Raw genomic sequence first — 22541 nt, 5'->3', positions numbered from 1 at the left:
CTATACTCATAACTGATGTGTAATAAAACAATGTTTTATAGCAAAAAAAATGTGTGCATGTCCAAACTCATGTTGGAATAAATCTGTTTATTGAGCACAATATGTGGCAAATTATTGTTTTTACTTCGGACCTTTACATCCATTCAAATATCATTAATAAAACCAAAACCCTAACAATGAATACACAAAGCTGACTGTGAGATCATACATAAGTCTTAGTCGTGCAAATAAACGGCAGCAGCAGGAGACGCAGGAGAGGTCAGAACTATTTGACCCCATTGATCCAGTGTGAGAGTCAATCAACAGATGCAATCCTCATTCAGAGTCTCTCAGATTCAGTCATTCAGTCAGCTTGTCTCTTATAACTGATGTATCTGCAAGTACGGGTCATGCTTAGATACATAAAGCATACTGGGAAAAATAGAAAACTAGTTTTAAATATCAAAACAAATTGGAAAGAACCTCTCAAATACAGCACCATGTGGTAAAACAATTATGAGCGATAGAAAAGTTATTTCTAATACATTACTGATAAATATGATTTAAGATTATGCTGAATGTATGTCATATCTTAATATAGATTATTTAAAGTAATAATCCAAACTACAAACACAGTACAGTAATCTGGGCGACTGTCACACTCCACAGTGCTTGGACTGTTTTCAGTTTGCACTGTTCTCATAGTTGAGTTTGTTGGCATGGTTTCAGATTGGTTGTCATTTTGTTCAGGTGTGTATCATTAATAACCCTTGTTTTCTCAGTGTATTTAAGTTCATGTCTTGCTCTCTTCACATGTTGTGTATTGTTAATGCTTGTGCTTTGGTTGTCACTCTGTATCTGAATTTACCTGTGTACTATTAAAGACTGCTTGGATTACCTAACTTCTTCCTCGTCACACAGATGCTTTGTGCAAACAGAGCTGTGACATAATACCCAACCTAGAAAGTGGTTAGTTGTGAAGACTTTTTCTTTTCTTTTGTGTGCTTTTTTTTTTTTTTTTGTTACTTTGTTTTCATCTTGGACATCCCTGCTGTTCACCTGATATGTTCACCAGCAGACAACAACGCAAGCCCCACTTCAACCCAGTGCCAAGAACTGCCCCGCTGCAAGGAGCGACTGCATGAGCCTCAAGCAGAAAGGGCACCTCAGCCACGATGTTGGAGCCAACATCAGGAGAAGGGATTGAGCCTAACACCAGCCTGAGGGGACCCCATGTGTCCAGGTGTATGAGCTGCGGCACAATCCATGACCGTGAGAGTCCTCATGTAGTATGAGGGTATTGAAGCACTTTTTAAATGTATATATATATATATATATATATATATATATATATATATATATATATATATATATATATATATATATATATATATATATATATATTTTTTTTTTTTTACTCTGTTTTCATCATGGACATCCCTACTTTATCTAATATGCCTTGAGCAGGGAAAACCGCTCCCTCAAGGAACACTTGAAAGAATTCCTTGACTTCACCCATCAGTCAGACTGTTTTGTTCATTATTTTTCACGGGGCTCAACACCATGGTTTTGGCATTGTCCTTCAGTCTCCCCTTCAGCCCTCAACCCCTCCTGCACTCATCTCTGTCTCCCATCAGCCTCCTCTCAGTGTGTGTTAACACCTCTGGTCTGCTGAGCTCTGCCTTCGGCCTCTGAGTGCTCCCTTCCACCTCGACCCCTCGTCCTGACTCCTACGCCTGCTCTTTGTCCACCCTTGATGTTATCAGAGAACATCAGACATTCAGCCTCTCTGGGCTTACTCAGTACTTCGGCTCCACAAGGGTCGACATCGCACTGCTTTCGCCTGAACCTCCACCCCTTCGACTTCGGCTGACTCTGCCCTCGGTCGTTCCAGTTCAACCTCTGCCCCCACAGATCCCTGCTTCCGTCTCAGGGGGTCGTCACTGCCGCTCAGTCACAACCACTAGGTCTTCAATGTCTCTCCTCTTCGTCAGATCTCCAGCTACGCAGTGGGCTCTATCTCCGAGGTTGCCGTTGTCTCCATGATGTCAACTGGTCTTCTTCCTCCATGGCTCCCCCCTCCAGCAACTGGGTAACCATCTACCCCTCCCTGTTCAAGATTACTCCCCATCTGCACCACCTTGGACTTTTTTTGTTCCTTTCCCAGTTTTCCGTCCTCCATCTAAGCCTGGTTCCTGCCTCCTTCTTCCAAATCTATGAAAGTTTGTTACAGGAGGTTTCTCCATCACTACAATCATCTCAGCTCAAGTGTTGTCTCAGAGCGCAGTGTATTGATCTGTTTCTTGTTTTTGTGCTCTGCTCACACACACACTCCTCTCTGGCTCTTTACACTGAGACTCTGCTGATGTTTGCTTTGCTCTTCATTTGGACAGTCTCTCCCTTTCTGTCCAGGTTAGATGTTACATAACAGCGTTCTTCATTATGCTGCTGAATGTCTCTCTGAAGTCAACATGACTGTCTACGATCTGTTTTCCTTTAGGATTTGTGAATCTAGTTATTACAAGGAATTTCGGCCTTTATGATGTGATACAAGGCCATACTTGAATACAGAATGCATGAAATGACTTTAGTCCTCCCCTTTAAACTCACACTAGACTGAAGTCATTCATGTTCTTTGATAATGTAAATATTCTTTGCTCGCTTTTTTAATTAAATTATGATCACATAATATACAAATTAATTAATATATAAAAAATATTTTGTAACATGATAACCATATCTGGTACTTATGTTAGCCTTTTTCCTCCAATGGAAAAAAAAAGTGAGTTTACATCTCACAGTTCTGACTTTTTTCTCAGAATTCGGACTAATTCTGACCTGTTCTCTCAATTGCAAGTTATACAGTATTTTTTTTTCTCCTCATAATTGGACTTGTTAATCATGCTAGTGACACGCTAATCATGCTACAAACATGCTAGCAACATGCTAGTAGCTTGCTAGTCATGCTAACAACATGCTAGTAATTTTGCAAATCATGTTGCCAACATGGTATTAGTAGTTTGGTCAGTTTGCACTGTTCTCATAGTAGAGTTTGTTGGCATGGTTTCAGATTGGTTGGGTGTTCAGGTGTATCATTAATTACCCTTGTTTCTCTGTGTATTTATGTTCATGTCTTGCACTCTTCAGTTGTAAGGTATTGTTAACGCTTGTGCTTTAGTTGTATATTTCAAGTAACCATTTTTAATTACCGTGGTATAAACCAGCTTTCCTCAGATATCTTGGAGAAATATATATCATGATATTACAGTGATAAAAAATGACTCACACTGTGATATGAGATTTTGGTCATTGAGCAAATGTCTGTCCAATTTAGAGCATGTGCTTCTTTGTGCAAAAGAAGGAAATCCAGCTCTGCAAGGATTCAAATACATGATAATTGAGTTGTAAGAGTTTGAGCTGAAAGGAGGGAAAGTGACAGGTACAAGTGCTGTTCTCTGGATTAAATTGGCTTCATGGGTTTATTGGTTGGTTATCTCTATCATTAAGATTCACAATTTTGCAGAACAATTTCTACACTACCGTATATCAGTACTGAAGTACACATTATCTTTCATTTACCAATTTTGCAATCAGTCGCATTGTGTTTTACCATCCGTGAGCCCCCAAAAAAATCTCATTTTAACAATGATTTCTGATGTTTCTTGATTGAGAGAGCAGAACAGCAGAGACACATTCAGACATATGCTGGTTAACCCTATGTGCTCTGGATGTGCTGGTGTTTCCAGTGGGATGGCACTCAGAACAGCCCGTCTTATATACTCACATCTCACACACTCATGACTCAGATTATGCTGCTTCTCAAAATGGCACCCTACTCTTCATATGTACATGACTATGAGTACCTTCCCTTTCTTTTGCAGCCAGATTTTCATGTTGTTATGTTTCACCCAAGGCAAATTTAAATAAGAATAATAATAAAAGTTAAATAAATACGATAGAAAAACAAGTACCAGATTTGCATTCCATAAAGAAAATACAAGCATTTCCAAGATAGCAAAAGTAAGTCCACAATGTCTTGCATGTTGCTAGCATTGTTTTTAGCATGATAAGCAAGTTACTGTACTTGCATGTCACAAGCATGATTGGCAAGCTACTATCATGTTGTTAATATGATTGCACGATTCGCATGATTAGCATATCACTAGCATGATTAGCAAATTATTAGCATGTTGTTAGCATGATTAGCAAGTTACTACCATGTTGCTAACATGATTTGTAAAGTTACTAGCATGTTTCTAATATGTTTAGCATGTCACTAGCATGATTAATCAGTCCATCAGTCCTGAGGGGAAAACAATCTTACAATTGCAAGTTTATAATAGTTTTGACTGTAATACTTGCAATTATGAGAAAAAGTCAGAATTAGTCAGAACATCCATGAAATTCTGAGAAAGAAAGTCAGAACTGTGAGGCGTAAACTCACAATTGCAAGGGGAAAAAAGCAACTACACTTTTACTTTTTTTATTCATTGGTGGAAACAGGCTAACATAAGTACCAGATATGGGTGTCAAATCATAAAATATTTTTAATAATAATGAATTTGTATATAACATGATCGTAATTTAATAAAAACTTTGTGGGCCCTATCATACACTGGCGCAGCGCAGGTGTGTTTGCTAGTTTCAGTCCAGCGCCGTTCGCATTTTCCCGTCCAGCGCCAAGTCGTTTAGCTGAAAATAGACTGTGCCACAGACCAACTCAAACCTAGTATAAAGTCACAAAAAGTCAATGGCGCAATAATTTTTATTTAAAGAGCGCATTGGTAGAAAATGTGCCTCTGGGTGGCTCCACAGTGCATGTTGACTTTGCTTATTACACACAGGGATGCGCATCACACAAACATGCCAAATATTAAAAACAAAAGGATTTCAGTGTATAATAATATTAATGTGTATGCTACATAAATATGTGTGTGATTGGTTATAATGTGCAACACTGCAATAACAAGTAAAAAGAAATTTGATGCATCACTAGCAGATCTAAATGTAATCCCGCAATCAACACTTTTCAGTTTCATCCTTAATAGGTTTAGTTTAATTGTACAGGGTCATATTTGTCCAATTTGATGACATTTTTTGTCCAAATCCCCCATTAGTTTCAGACCCCATGGCCAGGAGAAGGCTTAGCCCTGCCCAGCCTTTTACATACACTCTGCCTATAAACCAATGGCTTACTTCTACATGAGGGCAAAGTGAATGTTATGACCCTCAACACACATTCCTGGTCTTAAAGATCAGTACAGATCAGTAGTGCACATCTGCGTTATCCTCATCATCACTTGATTCAGAAATCCAGAAGTAAAAGAGATCGTAGACAGTCATGTTGACTTCAGAGAGACATTCAGCAGCATAATGAAGAACGCTGTTATGTAACATCTAAACTGGACAGAAAGGGAGAGACTGTCCAAATGAAGAGCAAAGCAAACATTAGCAGAGTCTCAGTGTAAAGAGCCAGAGAGGAGTGTGTGAATGAGCAGAGCACAAAAACAAGAAACAGATCAATACACTGCGCTCTGAGACAACACTTGAGCTGAGATGATTGTAGTGATGGAGAAACCTCCCCTTCATCTGTAAGCACTGATACTGAAGGGCCTTCCAGGGTCAAACCGAAGGCTCTTTGTGTGAATGTGAATGAGCTCCTAAAGCTGTCACCCTGTTGAGGTAAACCCAACACAGACGGCTAAAGCACTGTTTCTACTTCTCCAGGTTTCTGATTTCTGATTGGTCATTAGGTGGCGATCCAGCATTGTTCGAAGTTAAACAAAAATGTCCTTAATGTTGTCAGTAATTATTTTACAATTAAATGCATAGGCTCTACAATATACAAACTCAATGAAACAAAGCTGTCTGTTTCGCTTTCTGAACATCTCTTTGGTCAATGCACAAACCAACAAAAGTGTTTATTCCTATTGTATTTGAATATATATTGAAAAAAGTTTGGGTCGTATTTTCCTTTACATTCTGTGGTTGTGTTCATGGCTGAGTCTGTTCATGTCTGAGTGTTTGAGTCATTTGTTGTTGTTTGTTTGATTGGACACACAGTTCTATTATTTGCATTTTCAAAAGTATCTTCCTGCTGTCCATGAGCTGATATCCATTTTAAGGTTTCGGCCCATCAGTGAGAACCGCTGAGCTAAAGCACATCACAGTCTGTTAATGAGACGCGCGCATCGTTTGTCAAGATGATGCATGGATTGAATGTGATAGGTCTGTCACTTCTGAATTTATTACCCTGGTTGTTGGAACAGCCTTTAATTGAATCCAAACTCAGATTAGGGAAGTTATCAGACATCATCTGTGCAATAGATGGAATAATGGGATTTCTTTTGCATTAGAGTGAATGCATGTATAAATGCAGGGGCATTAGTTAGTGGAGACAATTTTCTTTCTTGTGTAACACTGATTTTATGACATCTCGCTGTCATCGTGTGATTTATTTTGGGAGATGATAATCAATCAGGAGAAAATGCTGGGTCAGACTTGATTTTATCCATCAGGACATCAGTGGATATTTAAGAGAGGCCATTGGTCAGGTGGTTGGAGGTGGTGCTTGATTTCATCCAAAACTTTTGATAATGCCTTTTTTCCCCCATTTAATGTGAATGGATGAGTTAACACACTCAGCCCTGATGAGCAGACTAATAAATAATTCAACTCTTCAAGCCCGATTGAAAACCACAGTTGAACATTAATAGCTGTTTCGTTATTAAAAGTGCTGAAAGTGAACAGATCCTCTCATGTGAGTGCAAATCAGTGCTGTAGCCGCTCACAGGATAGTGGAGGTTGATTCTAGCCTTAAATCTTACAGACTGAAATCTTCCCATGTTCTGTCTCAAAAAAAAAAAACATGGTTCATTTATTTTTATGAACAAATAGCTCTCCAGTCAAACAGTAGCTCCAGACAGATTGGAAACCAAAACTGTGTTTAAGTGGGTGACATTTACATTTATCAAATACTTTTATCCAGAACAACTTACAGTGCATTCAGGCTTTTTTATCAGCATGTGTGTTCCCTGGGATTGAACCCATGATGTTTTGTGCAGCTAGCACAATACTGAATATTTCATGTGAAATAACCAGCACTTATTGGATGGAGTCTGCACACTTTTTGTTCAGCTGTTCACATCATAACATAAAGACAAATACCTCTCTGTTACTATATTCTATATTTTAGCGCACCTAGAGCACCATCAGCAACTAAGATTTTTCACAATGTAACCTCAGTCAAACTGCGTAATGTCATAATACCTGATAAAATACCACTCAAGCATCAAGGCAAGGTACGAGCCAAAACAGAGTCATCCGGTGACTGACATGTTAGCCTTTAACTTCTACAGACAATGGCTCTGGCATCAGATCGGCCATTGTTTTCCAGTGCCAGGGCTAGTTTCTATGGGAACAAACACACGGTGAGTTTCTGGTCTTACCCGGTGATCCTTCGCCAGGCGCCGGTGCTGCTGAAGGCTGCGTTTCCTCCTGGATTTAGGGATTTCCCCTGGGTAGAAATGAAATAGTCCTTCGCCAAAAGGTAGCTGCAATTAAATGCACCTTGATTAGAAGAGCAGCAGAGGTTCGACTCTTAAAATGTGTGGAATGTGATTATGGAATGTTTTCCCCAAATATAACTGATAATGTTGAAGGGTTAGTTCACCTAAATTCTGTCATTAATTACTCACCCTTGTGTCGTTCCAAATCTGTAAGACCTCTGTCTTGCTGTAGTTTAAACTATAACTCTGCAGTTTTAATTAAATATAATATTTAATTAACCTTTTGGAGTAATGAATTTTAATTATTTTTATTTGTTCTACTCGTTCCCCTACTTCAGGAGGACAAAGCCATTTCCTGTTCTATGAGACTTGCCATGTTCAAGAAAAGAAAAAGAAGCACTGATAGTCAATTCTGATCGAGGAACTGAAGTCAAGTAAGTGAAGAGCTGCAGACTCTCCAGGAAAACTACCAGAGGCTCCGTCTCAGTTCAGTGTTTATTAAGGTTTCTTGAGTAAAGAAAGCAGACAATTACATCATTCACAGAGAGCATGTACTGGCTCGGACAAAGTGTGTGTGAATTACGAGAACAAAATCCCTCCCAAAAACAATAAAAAAAAATAAAAAGTCAATAAGCCACACACATGATATTCAGTCAGGTGTTGGCCACACATGAAGCAGCTCTGTTCCACTTCAGCGAGAGCTGGAGCAGCCATGCTTTGACATTTGACAAGGCTGATTTGTCAGGCTAATCAAGTCTTCTGTTCGGTGATAAACAGCCCTTCGTGGAGATGGTATGAATAAATACGCCGATGTCAGATGAAAAATATGTTTACTACAGTCATTCTCAGTCATTTTCTTACTGCTCATAGCACTTATGCAACTGAAAAGAATAATAGTAGCATAAGCCATGCTATTTTCTGCAATTCTGAGGGGGTTTTGTTTTTAAATTGAATATTTCTATCTTACTCCGAACAAGAATCTGGGATTCATTTGACTTTTAAAAATCCACAAACTGATGATGCTGTTTTCATGATTACCTGAATGTCTGTAGATCTCCAATCTCCTAGTTTCACACTAGTCAAATGATGCAGGCTTTCTATTGAAATCATAACCAATCCAATGGATTCTTATCACGTCAAATATGGGCAAAAATCCCACTGGATAAACTGTCATTCCTGTTTTCACAAGTATTATTATAATAAGAAGGATTTATTTATTTATTTATTTATTAAGTGCTCTTATTTATCCCTGTAGGATTTGTCAGTCCCAGCAGGAATCATGTGCACTTTCCTTTGAGATTTTCTCATGGAAAGCCTAATGATTTATCTGACCTTTAAAAAACATTTAATGTGACTTTGTAAACTGACATAGGGTAACATGAGCAATTGTATTCACCAACTTCTGAGCTATTATTTTGCTGAATGAATGTGGCACTTCATTCCAGTTGCTTTGTTTGAGTTGTACACAAGAACACCTTGTACTCAGATTGATATGATTGATATATATGTGATTGCTTTATCGTAAAAGTCTGAAACAAACATGCATTCATCAAAGTGGCAGTTTTGAAGGCGTTCTGCTGTGCATACTTCTACTTACCTTCCTTGCGCTCCCAAAGCCATGCTCCCGGGCAAGTTGATGAGCATCTTCATTCGTCCCCTCGTGCAACTGGACCAGAAAATGCTCGGTAAAGATGACCTCCTCGTCTGCAGCAGCTATGAGCACCAGTGCATTGAGCAGGACGAGAGCCACCGCTGTCCCATCTCTACAGAATCCAAGCATCGTGCTGTTTTCTGTCTTCGCCGTGCTGTTTGTGAGTGAACGCTGTCTAACGGAGGTCACTGTGAACGCTGGAGCTCTTCAGCAGGGCTCGTCAGGACGCATCTCCTCAGTCATCGGTGGATGAGGCGCGCGAATTCGGACCGTGCGTCGATCGATTCCGTGTTTGTGTGTTGGACCGAATCTGCATTTTCAGCCTCCCTTTAATCTATAATTCATCGGCATAAATGTGAGGCTCGTTTGCATGTGACGTTCCTCGGAAAGATGCCCAATAAGCAGAAGCGGGTGTGGCTGCTGGCCCCTCTCCCTCCCTCAGAAGTGTGGATGAAGTAGTGCACTTTCAGCACCATGGAGAATTCCTCCACCCGACTCCGGTTAGTTTACCCTGCTCAGATTCGCAGGGATCCAGACTAGTTCAGATGAGCTTGATTACCACGGAAAATAATTTTCTCTCGTTCCTCAGTTTGTAAAGAGGCTTCAAAACAAATGCAGCTCGTAATTTTGTTATAGTGCTTATTGGCTAATTTCATCGCAGAAAAGTGTGTATCTGAGCTGTAAATCGCCCATTTAGGGGTGTGATTACAAAATCCAGACTTTTGAATTTGCAGTTTCGCGATGTATTTTTTTTCTCTCTCTCTATTTGCTTTATGTTAACAATCCTTTTTAATATCCTTGCACGTATCGCGCTAAAGTTACTTGCATAAGGTCGACATCTAGCTTCACATGTCAACCAGTTCCAAACTTTCGAAGTTTAACTTTACCCCAGCTACAAAAATTTGCTACTTTTCTCATAATTAAGTCAAACCGTCAAGTTAATAATAATTATAATCAAAATAATAACGTTTTTCTTGTTTATGTGTATTTTAGAAAATACAACTTAAATGATGTTCAAGTGTACATAAAACATCATAATTAATAAGTAATGAGCCTATTTTCCCTAGTTTTTGACACTCTGTTTTTATAGGTGGGGCTTCACACACAGACAAAAATAATAATAATAATAATAATAATAATAAGTGGGTGGAGCTAAAGAGGCAGTGATGTAGAAGTAGGTGTTGATTTTCAGCAGAGGCGGTCTTTCATTGCACTATGACGTCATAAGTTTAATTTTAATGAACTAACAATCTATAAGCACATTTTTACACCACATCAGTATTTTCTGTGAAATAATAGATATACCTTGTATTAAAAAGAAAAAAAAATCTATCTGTCATAAATCAGACATGGTATGACAGTAACACTTAGAATAGACATTTAACAGCAGACAGGGTAAAAGGGGCAAAACACACTCTAAATACTCAACTTAATGAGGGAAGTAACGAGACACACCTGAGATCAATAAACACAATAAAAAACAAGGGAAAACTAGGTCAAAAAGAGCACATGGGGAGAATATATATATATATATATATATATATATATATATATATGTATGCATTGTTATTCACTGAAAATCTGGCCCACCACTTAAGCTCTCAGGTCATTTAGCCTTTAAAGCCTAGATTGCTTACATTGCAGCTATGACATCAAATGTCACTGGATCTCACATGCCTCCTAATAACATTCCATATTTGATCTGAGGGAAACAGAAATCCCACCTCTCCCTGACATTCCAGGAGTCTCCCAACTATCGTATGCAATATCTCAGAAATCGAGTGTGAGAATCTCTGTCTCCACCTGGTATTAAGATGTGTTTTTTGTGATCTGATCACAAATAGCCAAAACGCATTATCATTGTTATCTGGTATTATTATGCAACTCAAATGTGTCTCCTGTGACCACTTGCATTCAGATTTCATATTATTTTGTCACACTACACTGCAGGGGAGTGATTGTGCATCTATTTCATGTCCCGGAAATGCATTTCTGCAGGATGGGATGTCTGAGATTGTCAGTGGTTTTCATGTATACTTCCAAAATAGAGTGTCATGTGTGACATTGATTACCTTGCCAGGTGAATTATTGTGTAACCACTGTGTATCCTTACATCCAAACTATACTATATATTAAATAACTGTGCCTTAACCAGGCACTTTGTAATGAGTTAAAGTGTGCATCCTTACTCTCACACTCAGAAGCTTTAGAAGTAGACAGTTAAAACTGCATTTTTAAAAAGTACTATTTAATAATAAAATAAAAAAGGAATAATTGATGCTTCCAAGCAGTGGCATATATATTGCTATATGACTGCATCTTAAAATAAGTCTACTGTCTTCATAAATGTACATTGGACAGGGGAGCAAGTTATTAGCCCAATTTTGATCAAAGATTTCCAAAACAAGCATTTGTTTGCCTTGGAATAATATGCACAGATAAATTGTGAATAACAATCAGGAACATGTCTTAAGATTTCATGCTGGTTTGGCTTCATTCAGAGTCATGAAGGCGATGAAGGGCTAAACATCCATCATCCTCACTGACCGACTCCACTGACATCTATTCAGCGCCGAAGGCTTCTTTTCACAGAACACGCATAACTAACAACAATTAGAAATCAAACACAAGGTCAAGGGGATAGCATGTACAAACATGAGCTGTCCCCTGTTGCTCATCCGAACACTACTGTACTGGCAAAACCTCACCATCATACTGTCTTCAAGGGAAAGAACACAAAGCTTTGTTTCTTCTTTATATTTCAATTATTTGTATGGACAGACTAATACATATTTGAGTGTTTTAATTATTTCTAGCAATCTAATTGTTTAATTGAAAAGTTTCTCTAAAAACTAGAAATACACCAATGCTTAATGGAAATATTAATGTATGTATATTTGCATGATCTATTCACTGGTTATAAATTTTAAATAAAATTTTGTTAAAACAATTCTGGGCAATTAATGACTAATTTTCTGACCAATTACTACATTTGATGAATCCCTTTCTAAAGGCTTTCTCCTGAGGATCTATAACATCGATAATCGGAGACCCAACAGAAAATAAATAAGACATTTTGCTTACAATGTCAAATAATGTCTTCTTGTGCTTATATGCCATGAAGACTGAAAATCGTTTCAAAGCAGTGCAATCTTTTTAATGACTTTATAGTCTCAAACTCAACACATGTGATGTGCATGACTGTAAAGGTGGTTCATTGATTGTTTAGTGCACGAGGAGGCTGTCTGCTAATGAGCCCATCTCACTCACATTCTCACTCCATATGCAGCTCCGCTTCATTACCGTACACCGCTGCTCCAGATATTATGTTGGTAAATCATGCATGTGTCCTCGTATTACAATAACAGTAGGAACAACAGAGCTATTGTAAATCACTCTGGAGACTGTAATCTTTTTTTTTTTCATGCTTTATTACACAGACAAAAAAAACATGGGACAGTACAGTGAAGGGAACATTGTCTGCACATTCTTTTATCTTGTACCCACATTGTCCCCACATTTGACTCTGAATGATAAACAAAACAGTACAGGTAAAGAGAAAAAAAAAAGGTTCATTCAGAAAAGAACTACACGAAAAAATGCATACAATATTATGCATACATATTTAAAATGCATACAATAACAATAAAAATAGACAAAAGTGCATACATGCAAAACATATAACCATGCATACATAAGTATGCCTACATGCATGCTAACAAATAACCATACTGTCCTGTGCATAGATACAAACATGCTCACACACTGAACATACTAGTCAGAGAATCAAAGAAATTCACAATGGGGTTCCAAGTTTTGTCAAATTTATCAGTTGAAGTGTACTTCAGTTTTTCATGACATAAGATCTTTTAACCAAGAGGTAGCTGGGGTGGGGTTGGACACTTCCAATGTAGCAAAATGCTTCTTCTAGCAACCAGGGAGCCAAAAGCAATAACAATGTATGTTGTTTAGTGAGAAGAGAAGAAAAAAGAGACACATAAAGAAAGAAATATGTAAAACCCTTGAAAGAAAGTCAAAAAAGGAATTTATGGCTACTGAAAAATGTAAGTACATGGTCAGCAAGAGAGAAGGAGCATCTAATACAAGAATCATCTGTTTCTGGGAACAATTTGTGGAGTCTAGCTTTAGTAAAGTGAGTTTGGTGCGATACTTTTAACTGAATCAATCTTATCCGGACACATGCAGAGGCAGAATTAACTCTGATAAGAGCCTCGGACCAAAGCTTTTCAGAAAAGCTGACCTCAAACTCTTTCTCCCATGTTGACTTTAAACAGGAGAGAGATGAAGTTCTAGATGAAAGCAACATGAAATAGATGGAAGAGCAAAGGTTTCCATTTGTAGGGGCTAACAAAGAGTTCTCAAGCAATGATTTTTCTGGCAGCTGGGGGAAACTAGATATATGAGTTCTTGCAAAATTATGAAGTTGAAAATCCCTGAACAAGCCTGTTGTATGTAAATTATTTTTGGACATGAGGTCATTGAAAACAGCAAAATAATTATCAATGAAAAGATCAGAAAAACGAACAATGCCTTTATCACCCCATCTTTTAACAGGGAAGAAGAGGTACAAGCAGCAGCGTCTAGTGTTCAGCAGTTAACCTGTGGAGCATTACACCATAAAGAAATCTTGGAAATATTAGCGGACCTATAATAAAAGAAAAAAATTGAGTGTGTTTGACTGCACTCACACACCTGCAATTTACAGCGGAGAGACAGTCATCTGTGCCGTTTGGGCTCTTCTGTTTTTGTTTAAGGAGATTGAAAAATCAGGGCTATTTGCAGGAATTCTGTTGAACAATCCATCAGCATGAGAATTCAAAGAGAAAATTAATCTTTAGTTAGTAATAATAAAATAATAAATAATGAATACTATTTATTAAAAGAATAGTTTACACAAAAATAAAAATGCTGAAAATGTGTTGATGCTAAGGGCATCCGAGAGGAATTTGTTCCTTTATCAGATTTGGAGAAATGTAGCATTGCATCACTTGCTCATCAATGGATGTTCGGCAGTGAATGGGTGCCGTCAGAACGAGAGTCTAAACATCTGATAAAAATATTACAATAATCCACAAGTAATCCACAGCACTCCAGTCCATCAGTTAATGTCTTAAAGGGATAGTTCACCAAGCTAAAAATCTGTCTAGTCAACAGGTCATATCACTGACAATCTTTTTAATTGTTTATTGTTAATTTTATTATATACTGAGAAAAGCAGTAGAGGGACAGTATTCAGTTTTCTGATTAATTGTCTATAATTATGGGTTCTTCACCTTTGATGTACATTTTATTACCATTATGAAGCTACGAAAATTATGAAGTGTGTAAAATAATTTACATTTATAAGGCAATAAATTGTTTTCTTTTTTTTTCTTTTTTTAATACAATTTTGGGGGGAACTAAATGTATTTTTCCCTGATAACAGTGGAAACTAAATGTTCCATGATTGTTTCTGATACAGATAAGAGTAATACATCATTTGAAACTATAAAGGATCCCACCTTTATTTGTGTGCACATTTACAATGTCAACTAATTGTTGTTCTTCGATTTGCTTTCTGCTTTCTCTGTCTTATTGAATTGGAACATTGCATAAAAATTAACCAAATCTCAGTGAATACTTGACGCACAGACATGAGAAATATATCTAGCAACATTATTTTTCCTGTAAGAGGAACAAAGGACAAAGGCATATGCCTTGGTCCCAGGAATTATAAGTTCTTAATCGCCATAAAGTAGACTTCAGGTAGTCTCATTTAAGTAAATTGTATTTATTTATTTATTTTTTATTTTCATTCATCATTTTTTTATTAACTCACATTAGAAAGCCCTTGGGCAGTTAAGTGAAGCAGGAAAGCTTGCAGACGGCTGCAGGAATCAGTCATGATCACATGACACAAAACACCTCCAGCAGTATGACAGAGAGAGAAGCGGAAGAGCACTGACCTTTCTCTTTATCAGATTCATTCACCTGGTCACTCTGACCTTTTGAAAATAACAACATATTGATCAGATGTTTTCACTGAGCAGCCATCGTTTGATAGCCTACAGAGCTAAGTAGCTTTGTTTTATTTTGAATGCGGTTTCACATAAATCTTTCCTCAGATGGCCGATTTCAGATGTACAGCAACATCACCAAACAGCATCTAAATAGAAACTTGTGAAAGCATAATCACTGTATGTTGCCTGGGAAACAAGCAGGACTTTAACGTCTGGAAAGACAGAAGAGGAGCGAGAAGGCCCTTGTTCAGAGGAGTCGACTTCTTTCTTTGACTCTGAATGGTAGACTGAGTGAGAGGTGAGGGTTCAGACTGATCTCTGTGTGCACGCAGCCATCACATCCACGCTGATTGTGTGCACGTCATTGCCTTTCTTTGGGTCTAATGTCTCTCACTTTCTCTTTTATTCAAAAACAGCAGACAACTTGCATTTTGAGTCATCTTTATCTTTATAAAACACTCATCTTATATCTGATGAACAACTTATCATTAATAAATGATTGTGCAAAAACGTTTTGGATATTACAGTGTTATTACCATGTTATTACTGTACCGCTTTTATGGTAGCACTTAATTGTATAGTCATGTTCCTTGTGTACATAGGCTACTATTTATTTATTATAGTAATTACAATAACTATGTAATAACTAGGTACTTCCCCTGAACCTACCCCTAAACCTAACCCTACCCCATGTAGTTACCTTGTTATACCAGAACTTTCTTAGATAAATACACTGTAAGTACACTATAAGTACATGTAAGTACTTGTACTGCAAAATAAAGTGCAAACCCTTTTACTAACTACAGCAAAATTACAGCATCACCCTGTGATGCAAGAAATTATAATTAATTTTATTTTCTCCCAAATATTATTGAGAAATTGTATTTTACATTAAACGGAACATATAAGAATTATATCAACTGGATTTAATCAAACCACTTTGAGCTCATGACTGCAAGAAAAATCTAGATTTATGAAACCTACATATTCTTTTTCTAACAAAACACAAATATTACTCTGGAATGTTTTCAAATGAAATATATTTATTTTACTTGCACAAACTTTAAATTTCATGTTAAAAACAATGATCAGTGTTTTCTGCTGCAGTGGTTCATCAATAGGTGGCAGTAAAAATTACCCACTTTCATATTTTGTCTCTTTGTAAATCCATATTTACTATCAAAATGCAGTGCTAAATGTGTTTGTGAGATATGGGAAATACCCTTTTGAGACAAATTTAACAAAAACAAATCTTGAGAAAAATAAGGAGACAAAAATAGGTGTAAAATTGTTTTTGAAAATGCACAAAAATTACACTCAAATAAATGATGCATATTTTCATCTTAATCCATTTGAAAAAAAAGACTTATTCAAGAATTAAAATGCTTTTCAATATTTTTATGTAGTTCTTCCAGGTCCAGGTCTGAATGTAATGGGAGGGTTAAAAGAGGAGCTAAAGAAGATCCAGACTCTTATCACATGCCTTGTTCTTCATTGTTCTTGAAAATCTAAATAGCCAGCTCATTAAAATCGTGCATTTGATCATCCACTCCATAGTTAACATTATCCAATGGCACCTTATATCTTTTCTAACAACATAGCAGTTAATCAGTTTTGCGTTGCTCCTCTGGGTTTTGTTAGAGCCCTATCACCTCCAGAAGACTGCAGAAAACACCTGTTCATTGAGTTTGTAGTGGCAGACGGTGACTGACCATTTGTCATGTTACACAACACTGGCTGAGGTAGATTAAATTAAATCCATCCGTCTCGCTTCCCTCTCTCAGAAAACTAAATTGTCCTGCCACCGTGCCAGAGCTATTAATATTTTCCGCACCAGGTCAGGAATCGAATGACAGATGAGTCCCTCGCATTGCTAACTCAGTGATTTCCAGCATGTTTAGCGCCCGCTGAGATAGGCTTCCATCACAACTTGTGTTGTTTAGGTTTGAGGGAACCTGTGCATGTACTGAAATAAAGCTTTTAAAGATCTGCTTTATCTAAGTTATTTTTTGTCTATTTCCCTCGCAGTTCTTATGACAAATTTCCTACTTTTCTTATGAATTTAGCAGCTGTTTTTGACCTTGTTTAAATGCTTTCATAACAAAAATACTGTTATTCTGATGGATTTTTTGTGGTGAGGGATAGAGGTCCAAAAGGTGAGATTCTCAATCACACTGTCTTTAATGAAAATTAGAAACAATCATTGACTCAATGAGGAACAAAAATCCTCTCCAAAAACTGAGGAAACAGTCAAACAGATCTCTTCGCTTGTAGACCCTGAGCATAAACTGAAAGTGGCAAAAAAACAGCGTCTGAATTGGTAGAGCAGAGTAAGGAGCGTGAAAGGGAAAGGCTTCCAGATGAATCCCACAGGACAGGACAAGACAAGACAAGACTTGACTCGACAGGTAAGAGATGCGTCTCCGGCATTGATGGCTAGGAATAAACTGACAAAGGGGCAGAGAAGAAATAGCAGGAAGAATCAGTGGAAAAGGGGGAACAGGTGAGAGTATAGGGTGGAGATAAATGTAACTGGGAACAGCTGAGACTAATGAAGTTAAGAGATGGTGTAGTGAATTAGTGCGTAGGATGACCACAAGAGGGAGACATAAGGGAGGAACCCAGATCATGACATTACCCCCTCCCTCAACGAGCGCCACCTGGGACTGGCGAGAACAGAGGAAATCATCAATGAGCGAAGGGTCCAAGACGTCCCAGGAGGGAACCCAGCTTCTCTCCTCCAGCCCATACCCCTCCCAATCAACTAAGTACTGGTGACAACGACCCCGGCGACGCGTGTCAAGGATGCGACGAACCCTGTAGACAGGAGCATTATTAATTTGAACAGGAGGACAGACTGGACGAGAGAGCACACGAACGACGGGCTTAATATGAGAAACTTGGAAAGCTGGATAAACGCAATGGAGATAGGATGGGAGGCGAAGCCGTACCGTGACAGGATTGATGATCTTAAAAATACGAAATGGCCCGATAAAACGGGGTGCCAATTTACGGGAATATAGTATGGTAGATCCAAACCAATGGGGAGGACCCTATATTCAAAGTGACCGAGGGGCGTATTAAAGGCAGTCTTCCATTCATTAACTTCTTTGATATGAACTAAATGATAGGCATTCAAAGATCAAATTTGGTGAAGATCTTAGCTCCCTGTAGGATCTCAAAGGCCAACGACATCAAATGCAATGGATAATGGTTCTTGATAGTGATCTTGTTCAGCCCTCGGTAATCGATTCAGGGACGCAATGAACAGTCTTTCTTTTTGAATAGGAATGTAAGGTCAAGTTAGCGGTGCAAAGCCACACTCGCTGACCACGAACGTAGTGTGGGCTCTTAATCCGATGCCTATTGGTAGCGATGCTCATGCGGGTGTTAGAGCGACGGAGTGCATTTCTTACCCTCCTCCAAGTACGCTTACAACAATCGATATAGGCTTGAACAGACTGTTAATTGGATGCTATCTCCTGAGATGAAAATAAAGGGGGTTGATAGCCGAGGCAACAATGGAAAGGGGAGAGGCCTGTAGCAGAGGATGGGAGGGAATCATGATCTACCATAATCTGGGCTGTCTCTTTTGCAGAAGGAAGTTTAGTGAGCGGGATGAAACGAGCAGAGTAAAGAGAAACGAGATAGCGCCTGTTTGACCAGTCTCTCGACTCACCAAACGGCAGCGCCCACAACACAACCAGGAGGAATAATAACCTCTGCGGTCTCGGCAGCAGGGGGGGTCATAGAGACGAGAGAGGGCATCAGCCTTGACATTCTTAGAACCTGGACGATAGGAGATGGAGAAGTCAGAACGCGTAAAAAATAGAACCCAGCGTGCTTGGTGAGTCTTTTAGCTGAACATATGTATTCGAGATTTCGATGATCTGTCCATACGATGAAAGGAACAGAGGAGCCCTCCAACCAATGTCTCCACTTGCCTAGCTTGCCCTCCAACCAATGTCTCCACTAGCCTATATCATAATTACGTTAGGCGGGCGCAAGACTGTGTGAATAAAGGCGCAGGGATGTACCTTCCCATCCATGGAGGAGTGTTGGGAAAGAACGGCCCCGACTCCGACCTCAACGATAAATTGTTTCAAGATGTCAGGAGAGAGTAAAATAGGAGTGGATGTGAAAAGAGTCTTCAGCTGGACAAAAGCCACCTGGGCAACCTCAGACCACTTGGCTAAAGTTACGTAGCAAAAGTTAGCAAAACAGAAAATGTTGGAGTGCAACCCAAGAGTCAAGAACAGGCAACTCGGTGACCGCTCGGACCTTTGCTGGGTCCATATCGACTTCTTCAGCTGAAATGACTGAGCCCAAAAATGTGACTGATGGAACATGATACGAGCACTTCTCAGCTTTGACAAAAAGTAGATTCTCCAACAGACGTTTGGAGGAATCAACGAACGTGTTGGACATGAACTTGGAGTGAGGGAGATAAAACAAGAATGTCATTGAGATAGACAAAAACTAAAATATTTAGCATATCTCATAGGACATTTGTTGCTAAGGGCCTGGAACACGGCGGGGCGTTGACCAAACCAATGGGGAGGACCCTATATTCAAAGTGACCGAGGGGCGTATTAAAGGCAGTCTTCCATTCATTAACTTCTTTGATATGAACTAAATGATAGGCATTCAAAGATCAAGTTTGGTGAAGATCTTAGCTCCCTGTAGGATATCGAAGGCCAACGACATCAAATGCAATGGATAACGGTTCTTGATAGTGATCTCGTTCAGCCCTCGGTAATCGATTCAGGGACGCAATGAACAGTCTTTCTTTTTGAAAAAAAAAAAACCCTGCTCTGGCGGGTGACGAAGAGGGCACAATAGTACTGGCAGAGAGGGAATCGGACAGGTAATTCGCCAGTGCCTCCTGTTCAGGAGCCGTCAGATAATATAACCTGCCACACGGGGCGTGGTACCGGGGAGAGGGTCGATACTGCAATCGTAAGGACGATGGGGGGAGAGAGGTGGCCCGGGCTCAACTGAAGACCTCACGTAGATCGTGATAGACCTCCGCGACTCCAGACAAAATACTGGGTTCTTCCTGAAAAACAGAAACAGCAGAGACAGGTGGAACAGCAGAGGTTAAACACTCAACATGACAGGACAATCTCCACGACAAAATGGTACCATCTGACCAGTTAATCTGGGGGTTGTGTTGTACTAGCCAAGGATGACCAAGATCCACAGGAGTAAAGGGAGAATAAAAAATAAAAAAAGAAATTGTCTCTTTATGATTTCTCGAGACGGTAAGCGTCAGGGACACAGTCCTTTGTTTTATCCTAGGAAGGGAGCTACCATCTAGGGCAAAGAGAGGGGTGGAGTCTTTTAAGTCTAAGAGGGGAATACCTTGCTTACGAGCCCACAACTCATTGATGAAATTACCCTCTGAGTCGATCAGAGCCAAGCAGGAAACAGACGAGACGGGCCACTGAAGAAGTGCAGGAAGGGTGGTACAGGACTTGGATGGAGAGGTCCTAGACATCGTGCTGGCCAGTAACCCTACGCCTACTGATGAGCTCTAGCTTTTACCGGACAGTAATGAAATGGTTAGCTGAAGCACAGTACATGCACAGGCGATTGAAAATGCGTCACTCACGTTCATTGGCAGAAATACAGAGACCACCAAGCTGCATGGGTCCGGGGACCATGTCAGAGGCTTGAGGGACTGTGCCAGTAGACGAAGTCGAGAATAGGGCGGCTTTGGTACAGCGTGCTCTGTGGCACAGGTTGAACCGCTTCTAAATCCAGATCGCCAGATCGATGAGGGCATGCAGTCGAGCAGGTACCTCGCACATAAAGATCTTGTGCTTGAGATCAGGATTCAATGCCTCCAGGAAGCGCGCAACCGGAGCCGGTTCATTCCACCCACAGGACATGGACAGAGTGCAGAAATCTATGGAGAAGTCAGTAACAGAATGCCTGCCCTGGCGAAGGGAAGAAAGGAGTCATGAAGCTTCCTCCCCGTGACCCGACTGGTCAAAGACACAGATCATCTCTCGCTTGAAAAGAGTGAAGTCAGTGACGCAACCACTCTTCACCTCCCAGTTTACCGCTCCCCATTCCCGAGCTCGTCCCACGAGGAGGGAGATAACATAGGTGACCTTGGCCCGGTCCTGTGCGTAAGTAGCGGGCTGTAATGAGAAGACTACTTTGCACTGGGTAAGAAAGGAGTGGCATTGAGTTGCCTCACCGGAGTAGACAAGGGGATTGTTGAAACGCGGTTCAGACACCTCATGGATCTCAGTGGTGGGTGGCTCGTGATGAATCTGATGGACCCGATGAGAGAGATCAGCCATCTGGTTGGCAAGGGAGTCGACAGCCTGGCGAGCGGTGGATATCTCCTCATGTCTGCCCAACATGGCACCCTGGAGCTCGACAGCTGTTTGAAAGGGATTGCTGCTCGCTTGGTCCATAACGGTCAGTTTATTCTGCAGTGAGAGATAGAAGACCAAAAGGCGAGATTCTCAATCACACTGTCTTTAATGAAAATCATAAACAATCATAGACTCAATAGCAAACATAAATCCTCTCCGAAAACTGAGGAAACAGTCAAACAGATCTCTTAGCTCGTAGACCCTGAGCATAAACTGAAAGTGACAGAAAATTAATTACTGGGAAACGGGATGTGCAGCAGCCGCGCCAGGCGAAGTAGAAGATCCCAGTGGAGAATGCAGCGAGAGGCGAAGCCCGCAGAGAGAGAGGGTACCATAGGGTGGATATCACGTCCGTTCAGGACCACAGCATCTGAATTGGTAGAGCAGAGTAAGGAGCATTAAAGGGAAAGGATTCCAGATGAATCACACGGGGCAGAGAAAGTGGAGGTAGAAATAGCAGGAAGATTCAGGGGAAAAGGGGGAACAGGTGACAGGATAGGGTGGAGATGAATGTAAGTGGGAACAGCTGAGACTAATGAAGTTAAAGAGATGGTTTGATTGTGCTAAAGTGGAACTATTGCATGTATACTTCAGGTACACTTTAAACATTTACCAATATTATACCGATATTATACTGATGTTATACCGATATTATATCGAATGACGATATTATTAAAAGATCATAAAATCCTCATCGACAGTGACATTAAAACACATTTTAGGCTTAATATTAAAAATTAGCAATGATCACATGTAGCAGTCCCAAAAACGTTTCATAATAATTTTTAAGTCTCAAGCGATATGTCAGTTGATATGTTAATAGATTTGAACTATTCTATGTGTGAAATTAATGTATTTTAAATATATTACTTGTTTTACTAGGGGCTGCACCTCCAAAACTCTCTCAAGTGCATGCTGTTTTCAGAAATGTTACCATGCGGAAGCATGGTAGCGGGCCTCGTTCTGAACGCACTTCATTTAGAGAATCGTT

General features: G+C 39.6%; 1 protein-coding gene across 1 annotated transcript in view; it reads right to left on the bottom strand.

Moving 5' to 3' along the window:
• Positions 1–9692, bottom strand: part of LOC113113092 (neuroendocrine convertase 2-like) — a 49724-nt gene extending 40032 nt beyond the window's left edge. Inside the window, exons 1-2 of the mRNA XM_026279259.1 lie at positions 9085–9692; positions 7428–7532 (exon numbers count right to left, since the gene is read on the bottom strand). Coding sequence (XP_026135044.1) covers positions 7428–7532; positions 9085–9267 — 288 coding nt within the window. The 5' untranslated portion in view covers positions 9268–9692. The remainder of the gene's footprint in view (positions 1–7427; positions 7533–9084) is intronic.
• Between the last annotated feature and the right edge of the window lie 12849 nt (positions 9693–22541).

Source organism: Carassius auratus, chromosome 13 (genome assembly GCF_003368295.1).
Source record: "Carassius auratus strain Wakin chromosome 13, ASM336829v1, whole genome shotgun sequence".
In the NCBI taxonomy this organism is placed as follows: Eukaryota; Metazoa; Chordata; class Actinopteri; order Cypriniformes; family Cyprinidae; genus Carassius; species Carassius auratus.
The sequence above is the reverse complement of the archived record's forward strand: the minus strand, read 5'-3'. Positions and strand labels throughout refer to the sequence as shown.